Source organism: Canis lupus, chromosome 17, assembly GCF_048164855.1.
Source record: "Canis lupus baileyi chromosome 17, mCanLup2.hap1, whole genome shotgun sequence".
NCBI lineage: Eukaryota > Metazoa > Chordata > Mammalia > Carnivora > Canidae > Canis > Canis lupus.
This window is the reverse complement of record NC_132854.1, coordinates 2,846,608-2,859,180: the sequence shown is the minus strand read 5'-3', so window position 1 is coordinate 2,859,180 and position 12,573 is coordinate 2,846,608. Positions and strand designations below refer to the sequence as shown.

The following is a 12,573-nucleotide window of genomic DNA, read 5'->3' as shown; positions in this document are numbered from 1 at the left end:
TCATTTGACCACTACAGTCTTCTAAAACACAAATTCAGAATGGTTTAACCTACAACTAGCAGGCAGTTTATTTTAAATAGTCTTTCTGTCAAAATAACATAAAAAATCCAAAGTGGGTGGAGACTGAGTGCTGAGGGAGCAAGGGTCAGCTAGTGGAAAGGTCACAGAGGCCCTGGATTCCGGATGTCTGATCCACTTGCTAGGAAATTTGGAGGCTTAGTAAAGGAGAGAGTAGAATTCTACTCTGTCCACCCAACCCTAACAGGAGTGCTGGGGCTTTCTAATTTCAAAGCTCAGGTGGATTGGTCACACTGCCAGGCTGGCCTGAGCCCTCATCACAAGGAGGGAGCACAATCTAATGGCAAGTCTTCACCCTCAACACCTCTTCCCCTAAACCTTCCAGCACCCAAGTGGGAGGCTGGCCCTACTGCATGTCTCCTTGTCAAGATAAACACAGACCTGGACTCCCCTGAGCATACCCTCAATGCTCAATTTTGACAAGAAATGTTTCAAGACCCTTTCCCTGTGGGGTTGGGTGTAGATGCTGTCCATGACTTAGACATGGCCCTGCCTCTTCTAATGATGTTTAATGAACTTTGAACTAAAGTGGTGGTTCACTAGCTATCCTCAAGTCATGGAAAACTCAGCCAAAAAAACCTGGAAAGCTTCACCTAGATAAATCTACCTGGTTACATATTAATAGGCGGAATTTTGGTAAAAATGAAAATAAATCAGGCTAGAGAGTATATGTACAGAATAGGAAATCTGAAAAACCAGACCCATGGGAGTGTGCCACCAGGGTCTGCAGCTGCTGGATGGGGCAAGGGGGGGTAGGAGGGAATCCTGAAAGTCTTTGGAATGGACCCTGTTCTCGTTGAGAGTGAGCACAACTGCCAGCCTTCCAACCCCTAATGCTTTAAGTTACAAGAAAAACACAACAATGTTGATACAGCCCTTCAATTCCCATTTGTTAACACAGGAAAGTTCTACTTTTTATAGTTTTAAGAATCTCTTTGTTAGTTCAGTGTGCCTATGTGTATAATTCAAGTTAGACCAAAAAGAAAAAAAAAAAAGATTCTTTGTTATGAACATACTTGCCTCTACCATAAAATAACACTTATGAAAGCACACTGGAACTAGCCAGAAAAATGCACAGAATATGAAGGTGAATTACAGTTGATATGGTTGATAATGAAAGCTATAAATATATTTTCACATACTGCATTTATTCCAAAACTATCCAGGTAATACTGATGTCACCAACTATGAGCATATCTTTTTAAAAAATAATGTTGGTACTTTAGCAAGTGGCTAAAAAGAAGCAAAACCATTTTCGGTACAAAATTGCTGGTTTCAAGAGTGTGAGTCTGACGCAGTAAGCCTCCAGCAGGCCATGAGCAAGAGAAGGGGCATCCTGGCCAGCTGACACCCTCTGTGCCTGGAGACCAGGGCTCTCCCCTGCCTCCCCCTGCCTCAGGCCCCCACCTGTCACAAGCTGACTGGCCATTCCTCTCACTGTCACACCTAGTTTCCAGGGCCACCCCAGGCAATTTCAAGATTCTTCACTGTCCCTGGGGAAAACCAGGCAGGCACCCTCTCTCACAACAACTAAAATGCACAGATCGACGCCCTCCAGAGAAAATGATTTATCCAGATCTGTGATTCTCAAATGGGAGGGAGGAGCACTTACTTAGAAAAAAAATATTTTAATTTTACATTTGGGGAACAATAAATATTTACTGTTTTTGTAAGTAAATCTGGACAAATGTGTTATAAATTAAAAATTGGTTAACTATACTAATTTGAATAAAGGCCCTCAGGTGCCATAGAAGCTTTCTCTTTTTTTGAGAAAAATGCTAAGTTTTGTCTTTATACATGGGTTCAAAAGAATACTAATGGCCCAGCAGATTTTCTGCCAATAAACCCTTCCTTTCTTGAGTGGAAAATGGAAATAACTCGAATCCCTTTTTCTACATTAATTGCTGCTAATTATCAGAGTCTTTGGGGAACTGCTATTGAGATTTCATAGACACCATGTTCAGCCTGATTTTGCTTTATTCTGGGGAAATTATTAAAATAGTAATAAGGCTTTAACACAAATTGCTGATTATTTGGTTAGGTTTAATATAGTTTTTAATGACTTCCATATTGGTGGCAATCCGAAATGAACTGTTATGACTTAAGCTTTGGCCACTTACCTTCTGTCCTTTCACTCCATGGCAGTCACACTTCCCACATCCAGAGCCAGCACAACCACCCTGGAAGGAAGAGAAAATGTCTTTAAATAGAAGAACTCTTGCAAATTGAGGTCACTTTTGAATTGAAATGATTTTAGCATCTTCACCTATTTATGGGAAACGTCCTACCCCGTTATTTTGAGCATGACCTTAAAACATGAGATCTGGATTTGCTCTAACGGGGTTATCACATACCTCTCTTGCCCTAAGAAATGAAACAGCAAGCCTGGAGTAGAGAAAATTGAAGCATTACTTGGTCCACAAAGTGAAGGCTATCATGTTTACTTTTTGAAATTGCCTCCCCAGGGATGATTTTAACTGGACATCACCCATATTTGCAAACCTATGTTTGTGACTTAGGAATTTTCAAATTCATTCTATGAGGCCAGCATCACCCTGATACCAAAACCACATAAAGACATCTCAAAAAAGAGAGAGAGAGAGAGAGAGAAAGAACTATAGACCAACATCCATAATGAACATGGATGCAAAAATCTCAACAAAATATAGCTGACACGTTGTGTTTCGGCGACAGACAGACAGGCAGACAGAAAAATCTCAACAAAATATTAGCACACCAAATCCAACAATACATTTTTAAAAAAATCATTCACCACAATCAGTGGGATTTGTTCTTAGGATGAGAGGGTGGTTTAATACTCGCAAATCAATCCACATGATATATCACATCAACAAGAGAAAAGATGAAAACCATATGATCATTTCAACAGCTGCAGAAAAGCATTTGACAAAGTACAACATCCATTCATGATAAAAACTCTGCACATAAAAAAAAAAAAAAACTCTGCACAGTAGATCTAGAGGGACCATACCTCAACATAATAAATACCATATATGGAAAACCCAGAGCCAATATCATATTCAATAGGAAACAACTGAGAGCTTTACCCCCACGGTCAGGAAGAAGACAAAGATGTCCACTCTCACCACTTTTATTAAACATGCTACCAAAATCCCTACCCACAACAATCAGACAATGTAATGAAATAAAAACATCCAAATTGCTAAGGAAGAAATAAAACTCTATTTGCAGATGACGTGATACTATATATAGGAAATCTTAAAGACTCCACCAAAAAACTACTAGAACCAATAAATGAATTCAGTGAAGTCCCAGGATACAAAAATCAATTTATAGAAATCTGTTGAATTCCTATACACCAATAATGAAGCAGCAGAAGAAAAACTAAGAAAACAATCTCACTTAAAATTATACTAAAAACAATACTGTATCTCTGAATAAGCTTAACCAAAGAGGTGAAAGATCTATACTCCGAAAACTGTAAACACTGAAGAAAGAGGGGGGGAACCACTAATGAAAGAAATTCAAAATGACACAAGAAATGGAAAGACATGCTCATGGATTGGAAAAACAAATACTGTTAAAATACCCACACTACCCAAAGCAAACTATACATTCAATGCAATCCCTATCAAAATACCAACAGCATTTTTCACAGAACCAGAACAAACAATTCTAAAATTTAGATGTAGCTAACAAAAGACCACAAATAACCAAAGCAATATTGAAAAACAAAACAAAACAAAACAAAAAAGAAACTAGGGACGCCTTGGTGGCTCAGCGGTTAAGTGTCTACCTTTGGCTCAGGGCATGATCCTGGAGTCCCAGGATCGAGTCCCACATCGGGCTCCCTGCATGAAGCCTGCTTCTCCCTCTGCCTATGTCTCTGCCCCCCCCCCCGTCTCTGTGTCTATCATGAATAAATAAATAAAATCTTTTTTAAAAAAAAAGAAAGAAAAACCAACTGGAGGTATCACAATTCCAGACTTCAAGTTATATTACAAAGCAGTAGTAATCAAAACAGTATGGTATAGAAATAGACACATAGGCCAATGGAATAGAATAGAAAGCCTAGAAATAAACCCACAATTATATGGTCAATTATTCTTTGACAAAGGAGAAATGAATATATAATGGGAAAAAGTCTATTTAACAAATGATGTTGGGAAAACTGGACAGCCAAATGCAAAAGAATGAAACTAGACCACACTTTCCTACACCATACACAAAAATAAACTCAAAATGGATTAAGGACCTAAAGGTGAGACCTAGGATTTTCCATCAAAATCCTAGAGAAGAACACAGGCAACACCCTTTTTGAACTCGGCCACAGTAATTTCTTGCAAGATACATCCACAAAGGCAAAAGAAACAAAAGCAAAAATGAACTATTGGGACTTCATCAAGATAAGAAGCTTTTGCACAGCAAAGGATACAGTCAACAAAACTCAAAGACAACCTACAGAACGGGAGAAGATATTTGCAAATGACATATCAGATAAAGGCTAGTTTCCAAGATCTATAAAGAACTTCTTAAACTCAACACCAAAGAAACAAACAATCCAATCATGAAATGGGCAAAAGACATGAAGAGAAATCTCACAGAGGAAGACATAGACATGGCCAACATGCATATGAGAAAATGCTCTGCATCACTTGCCATCAGGGAAATACAAATCAAAACCACAATAAGATACCACCTCACACCAGTGAGAATGGGGAAAATTAACAAGGCAGGAAACAACAAATGTTGGAGAGGATGCGGAGAAAAGGGAACCCTCTTACACTGTTGGTGGGAATGTGAACTGGTGCAGCCACTCTGGAAAACTGTGTGGAGGTTCCTCAAACAGTTAAAAATATACCTGCCCTACGACCCAGCAATTGCACTGTTGGGGATCTACCCCAAAGATACAAATGCAATGAAACGCCGGGACACCTGCACCCCGATGTTTCTAGCAGCAATGGCCACGATAGCCAAACTGTGGAAGGAGCCTCGGTGTCCAACGAAAGATGAATGGATAAAGAAGATGTGGTTTATGTATACAATGGAATATTACTCAGCCATTAGAAACGACAAATACCCACCATTTGCTTCAACGTGGATGGAACTGGAGGGTATTATGCTGAGTGAAGTAAGCCAGTCGGAGAAGGACAAACATTATATGTTCTCATTCATTTGGGGAATATAAATAATAGTGAAAAGGAATATAAGGGAAGGGGGAAGAAATGTGTGGGAAATATCAGAAAGGGAGACAGAACGTAAAGACTGCTAACTCTGGGAAACGAACTAGGGGTGGTAGAAGGGGAGGAGGGCGGGGGGTGGGAGTGAATGAGTGACGGGCACTGGGGGTTATTCTGTATGTTAGTAAATTGAACACCAATAATAAAAAAAAAATGCCAAAAATAAAAAATAAAAAAAAAATAAAGGTGAGACCTGAAACCATAAAAATCCTAGTAGAGAGCACAGGCAGACAGTTCTCTGACATTGATCATAGCAACATCTTTCTAGATATGTTTCCTTAAGCAAGTGAAACAAAAGCAAAAATAAACTACTGGAACTTAATGAAAATAAAAAACTTCTGCACAATGGAGGAAACAGTCAATAAAACTAAAAGGCAGTCTACCGAATGGGAGAAGATATTTGCAAATGACATTTCCGATAAAGGGTCAGTATCCAAAATATATAAAGAACTGATACAACTCAACACCCAAAAAACAAATAACCCAATTAAAAAATGGATGGAAGACATGAACAGAAAGACTTCCAGATGGCCAAAGACATATGAAAAGATGCTCAGTACCACTTATCATCAGGGAAAGACAAATCAAAACAATAATGGGATATCACTTCACACCTGTCAGAATGGCTAAAATCAAAACACAAGAAACAAAAGACGTTGAGAAGATGTGGAGAAAAAGTAACCTTCACGCACTGTTGGCAGGGTGCCAACTTTAGAAGACAGTATGGAGGGTCCTCAGAAAGTTAAAATAGAACTACCCTATAACCAACCAATCACACTTCTGGGTATTTATCCAAAAGAATACAAAAACTCTAATTCAAAAGGATACACACTCCTGTTTGCATCATTATTTACAATAGCCAAACTATGGAAGCAGCCTGAGTGTCACTGATAGATAATGGATAAAGAAGACGTGGTATATACATACAATGGAATAGTACTTAGACATTAAAAAGAATGAAATCTTGTCATTTGGAACAACATAGATGGAATTAGGAAGCATAATGTTAAGTGAAATAAGTCAGTCAGAGAAAGACAAATACCATATGATTTCATTCATATGTGGAATTTAAGAAACAAAACAAACAAGCAAAGGAAAAAAAGGCGAGAGACAACCCAAAAAACAGACTCTCAACTATAGAGAACACACTGATGGTCACCGAGGGAAGGTGGGTGGGGGGGGTGGGGACTTAGAATTGCATTTATCATTATGAAGAAAATAAAGAAAATAAATCAAGTAGCATCCTGTAAAAAAAAATCTGGAGAGGAAGGAAACTAATGTGTTCAAAAGCCCACCAAAAAAAAAAAAAAAAAAAAAAAAAGCCCACCAGTCGTTACAATCACCTACCATGTTGTTTGATCAGCTATCATTTTAAGGTAAGTGTTACCATCCCCATTTTACAGACTCAAATCTGACTTTGGAGGTTCAATATAATATGCTAAGACAAGGTTGAAACCAACTTCAACATAACATGCCAAGACAAGGTTGACACCAACTTCCATTATGTAAAACTGCCAACACGTTAAAAGATAAAAGTATGATGGTGCCTACCTACATTTGCAATTTTCTTAGTCAAACCCAAACTTTAAACCAAGATAGACACAGGTGTTGTAGACAGAATCTAAGGACATGTGACAAGAAAAAGTTTAGTTAATAAGCTTTTATTAGAGGCTGTGTCTTAGGTCTAGGATGAAATGTGTATTTAAATTCTGCTTCAAGTGTAAGAGCTTCTCAAACATAAGACAATACTATGAATAGTACTGTGATCATGTGAAGTCTATTTTTTTAAACAATATACTCAAGGCTTTGCCCCGTTGCCATGGAGATCCTCTGCCTAAAACAACTGCATCTGGAGATATTTATTTCATAAAGTGAAATCTGAACTAGCACCTCCAAGACAGTAAGCTGTTATTAATTTTATATTTTGGAAATGGGGACAATTGACAACAGTCCAAACAGGCTCCAGAGATAATGGGTCTGCTTCTTTCTTTGGCTCACATTTGGGGCAACTTTCAGCATGCAATCTCACAACCTCCTAACATTCTAAATGAAGCCATGTGCACAGTTTTGCTTCACGACCTGGGTTTTGGTGACCACTCAGAATCTTCCAATGAGAGGAGGTCAAAATCTTAAGCCTGTGCTCCAGAAGGTTCAGCCAAAACGCCCACAGCCAAGAACTCAGAGACCCATGAGACATGTCCCACAGTATCACCACCTCCTGCCTCAGCCCCACCTTAGGGCTGCCTGCGCCCCACCCCGGGTTCCCACAAGGGTGGGTGCCACACCTCTATGGCGACACCTGTCCCATGCTCCTCACAGCCAATACTTGTACACCCCACACACACACCTGGGACCCTGAGAGCACTTGGGGCCAGCCCAGAGTCACAACCAGGCTTGATATGGACCGTATTTCCTCTGACACAGCAGAAGCTATAAGACTTGCATTGGGAAATAAAGTAGAGCACTGATGAAACAATGATTCATCCTCAACTGTGAAGATATACGGGAACTTTAGAGTTGTTCAACCATTAATAAATGGGCATCTCAGAATGGAGGAAACAGAGCAGAGGCTACCCGGCCACTGGTGGTCTGCTGCTGGGGGCACTGGCAGCCGTTTCACCAACCTTAAATAACAGGTGTACACAACAATCCAGGAACACGGGTAGGTAGCTCCCAACAGATGACTGCCTCACTAACAGCACCGTGGATAAACACTCCAGAGAGGAGACCATGTGCCGGCTGTGGGCCTGGCCAGGGAAGTTGGGGAGGGGGTGGCTCCCAGTGCTGCTGGGTGGGCCCCCAGACCAGGGAATCCCAGCAGGAGAGGCGTCTCAGTCACTGGGCATCCAGGTGAGCCTTCCCACACCGACCCAGCCCACAGCTCTCCTCCTGCTCCTGAGCCAGGCTTAGGAACATGCCTCTGCTCTTTAAACTCTTCTAAACCCCATCCCACTCCTACAGATGCCAAAAGAAAAACTCAACCAGGCTAAGACTCATTTATCTGGTAGGAAAGAGACTAATTTATTTATCTGGTGGCCCACTATTTGGCCACCTATCACCAGGCTTAGTTGGCCAAAACCCAAGAACAGCCTGAAGCAGGATGGGCTTTTCTACTTTACAGGTCAATACGGTTTCTTCAGAGTAAGCATAGTATCACCTAACTGAAGCTCAAAATGGCTATTTGGTGATTCTGGGTTTTCTCTTCTAAAATGCTGATAAAATCTCAGAAGCTTATCTCCATTCAATTTGAGGGAAGTTATAAAAATGAATTTCCTGGAACTGTTCCCTTAAGCTCTCAGCAAATGGTTTCATTGCAAGGGACACCAGATAAGAGGTTACAGGGCCACGGCTGTCGATGCTGGGGTCAAGTTGCTTCTTGTGCCTTTGCTACAGAAACACACCCTGTGTGTTTCCATAACCGATAGCCAGTTTTATCTTGGGCAAGGCTGCAGGTCATGGTAAACTTTCAGAGTAATCTGAGACGAGAAATAAAGGACCAGAGCCTTTATTATAGGAATAAAAGATCCTCATCCTGCCCCCCACCAGCTTATACTGTACCTCAAGCAAAATTAAAAAAAAAAAAATCTCAGACAAAAAGACATTCATGGCTCCTTATCTGTTTTATTTTTGTGGGAAATTTTATTAGCAATTCTGGCTCTAAAAGACAATTCCAAAGAATTGATGATTCTAATAACTCCTAAATTATGGTCAGCTTTTCAGAACTCAGAGCATTTTTAGACTATGATTTTCGTTTCACATTCTGGGTGGCCCAGCATTTTACGTAAATGGCCCTATAAAAAAATTAATTTTTAGACTAACAAAAATCATAAGATGCATGTTTACTTTGCTAAAAAGATCTCTTTTGCTTTAAAAGTTTCTATTTATTTAAGTAATCTCTAAACCCAACATGAGACTTGAACTCACGACCCCGAAATCAAGGGTCACATGTTCCTCCAACTGAGCCAGCCTGGAGCCCTAAAATCTATTTTAAAGTATTTAAACTATTCTGGTCCTTAGCATTGCTGTCATATAATGGCCCATGCTGGATATCACCCTGGTACACAGAAGTATTTTGGTTGTGATTCAAGGGTACACTGTTAAAAAGAATAAGGATCCCTTTTCAAGCAGGTAGAATGCACGATCTTGAAATAGCTAATTAAACTAAGAGCCTTATGTTATGCACATGTCAACTCTCTGCCATGAATTACTAAGTGTAAAAGGCAAATGAACTATATCAGATTCAAAATTTAATTGGTGACCTCACGTGTTAAAGACCATGTCACGAATCCCAAGATTTCCTGAGGAATTACATTTTGCGTCTGGACCTCTCAGCAAAATCAAAAGATGTGCAGGGCCTCATAGACTCAAGCAGCTCCCTACTGGCCACACATCTAAGGGAGTTTACGAGGGCTGCTCACTTTTCCCAGCATCTGGAACATATTGGGCCCCAACAACTAGTGCCCATCCAGCTGTTCCAGATTCTAGAACGGGAAGAATTTGTACATTGTGTGAATTGCTCATACTTCGTTTTCCTGCCTTTTCCCTCACTGGAGTGCAAGCATCAAGTCAATTAGCTCCAAGTTCCCAAAGCAAAGTCTGTGCTTTCTTCCCGAGCAGAACATTCTTAAACCAAAAGGTCCTGGCTGAGGAAGCTGGTCAAAAAGACATCCTGCACTTTGAAAATGGGTATGTGGCTGAAGACCCCAAAGGTCAGAAAGTTGTGAGGCTTGGTCTCTCTTGTAGAAGTGGGCTATCCATGGTCAACACTAGAGAGGTCACCCAGATCATAGGGAGAAGAGAGCCCCAGACAGCTCTCGGGCGGCACAGACATCACATCTATATCCCCAACGGTGAAGAACAACCTAACAAAAACCATGTCACTCTTGACAGTCGTTCCTGCCTCTTCCCAGCAGACCCTACAGCCAATAACCTACCACGAGCATATAAGACGCTACCTCCAACAGAAGCAGAACAGAGAAAGATACCTTAGCTCTCAGTGAAGAGGCACATGCCCACACACAACTTCTATAGCCACTTTAAATGAAAACTAATAATACAATTTGAAAGGAATGCATAAAGTACAACAAAGTGACCCCTAAAACAAATATCTTTTCTAGTCTGTTGGGAGTCTCTTTTTAGGACGTGATGAAATAATTAATTTTATAGACATTTTCTTCTATGCCCCAATTAGAGATTTCCAGAGAGTCAAACCATCAGCATGAATGCTATAAAGTATATTAAGCTCTAAAAATTCCCAAAGATTGATGATATGCAGAACTAGTGCCAAAGAAGGAAGAAGAATGATAGAGGTCAGGGACTGTAGCTTGAAATGAAGCCTATTTCCGGTCTTCCTCTGATCTTCAGACCAACAGGGAGCTCTTCTCAACACTAAAGTGAGCTCCATGGGGGAATGCAGGAAGGGGGAAGGCTCGCTAATTCTGTTTAGAGAGCCCTTTTTACTTATCCAAAGGATGCCAAGCGTGGTGTTACTCTGCGTGCGTGTGCATGCGTGGGTGTACAAGAGGGTGTGGGTGTGTGGGAGTGAGAGAGACAGAGATAGAGACAGAGCACAAGCCCATACAGACGCTCTGTTATGCTAATTTGCTAACAGCGACATATCTTCTCTAGAAAGGCATATTTGGAATGAGTTTAACAGTGAAGTCCACAATTTTCTGACATTTTTCCTGCTTCTGATGGAAGGTAGACCTTTAACATCACCGCTTTAACAATTTTTATGTGTTTCACATCCCACCAAATAGGGACATGTGGAGATCTGCCAAGTCTAAATAGCTTATCTTTCAAATTCCTTTGTACATTCCCCATGCTGTGCAAAATGTCAAAATAGTTTTCTGGTGATCTTACCATCCCAATTTTCTTCCTGGTTGTAGGACTTCTTCAGGGAATCTTTGGAATAATTATTCAACTAAAGAAATATGTGGAGACAAAAGAATGTGTTTTGGTACTTGGGTAGAAATTACAAAGGCATGGAAACTAAAAGTGGAGCTTCAGGTGTGCTTCCCCCCATGGGTCTGCCAAGTGGGACAGACGCTGGACAACCACTGGGGAGCAACTTGGGAGCTGAGCATACACACATGGCTTTCCTGGCCAATTCCACACCTGCTGTGTGCCCCACAGGTGTGTGTGTGTGTGCATGTGCATCACAGGGACATCATGGGAGACACCCTCGTGCACTGTCACCACTGAGACCATTCTATTTAAACACCGTGTTTCCGTATCACAGGCCACAAGAATTTGATCTCTCCAATTCTATTGTTTTTCATTTTATTTTATTACCTGAGAAGTGTTGATGTGGTAAATCAAAGATAACCACCCAAAGAAAAGCACCATCCATGATGTCACATTCTTTCTGGATGTTAAAACATCAAAAAGAGGGGCACCTGGGGGGCTCAGTTGGTGAAGCATCTGCCTTAGGCTCAGGTCATGATCCCAGGGTCCTGGGATCGAGCCCAATGTCAGGATCCCTGCACAGTGGGGAGTCTGCTTCTCCCTCTGTGCTCTTTCTCTCTCTCTCAAATACATAAAATCATTTTAAAGGTTTAAAAAGCTGTAGTAGAAAGAATATTGACTTGGAGTCTTAGGAAAATATTTTTTAAAACATCATAAAGAAATACAGAATATGATTAATATTAAAGTTTCCTAACTTCCATCCTGTTCGTGATTTTAACTGGTACATGCTATTTTTGGTAATTCTTATTTTAAATGTGTGCTTACTGCCCTGAGGTTCTGCAAAATGGCTCTCCACACCTCCACACCCCATTGCCCGGAGAGGACCGCCCTGAAAGAGGATCTTAAAACCTAAAGCTGAAAAGCACCCATTGTCTGGTCCCACTGCACTGACTCCAAGAACAGGTGTCATTATCCAGGGTGAAAGAAGCCAGAAGGGTGGCATTGACTAATAAGGGGGTGGGAGAGAAGTTTCTGGGTACCGGTCTCTGCTTGACAACAGGGGTGGTTACATGGATGGGTGGTTCCATCTGCAAAGACTCACTAAGCTGTGAACTTACCAATTTTGCACTTTGTTGTACCCCAAGAAAATTAAAATAAAATAAAATAAAATAAAATAAAATAAAATAAATAAAATAAAATAAAATAAAATAAAATAAAATAAAATAAAGCATCTTCAAGAAGGTTCCTAGCAGCACTACACACAGTGGCCCAAATGGCACACAGAGGAACAGACAGATCCACAACGGTGCATTCACAGAGCGGAGCCCTCTGCACACTTTGAGTAAAGGCGGCCACAACGTGGTTG

General features: G+C 40.7%; 1 protein-coding gene across 3 annotated transcripts in view; it reads right to left on the bottom strand.

The window, feature by feature from the left end:
* The window catches only part of COL4A1 (collagen type IV alpha 1 chain), a 141,439-nt gene that overhangs the window by 76,134 nt on the left and 52,732 nt on the right, over positions 1-12,573 (bottom strand). For all 3 annotated transcript variants that reach the window (XM_072782398.1, XM_072782397.1, XM_072782396.1), the window contains exon 2: positions 2,199-2,258. In XM_072782398.1, the coding sequence (XP_072638499.1) occupies positions 2,199-2,258 (60 nt within the window). The remainder of the gene's footprint in view (positions 1-2,198; positions 2,259-12,573) is intronic.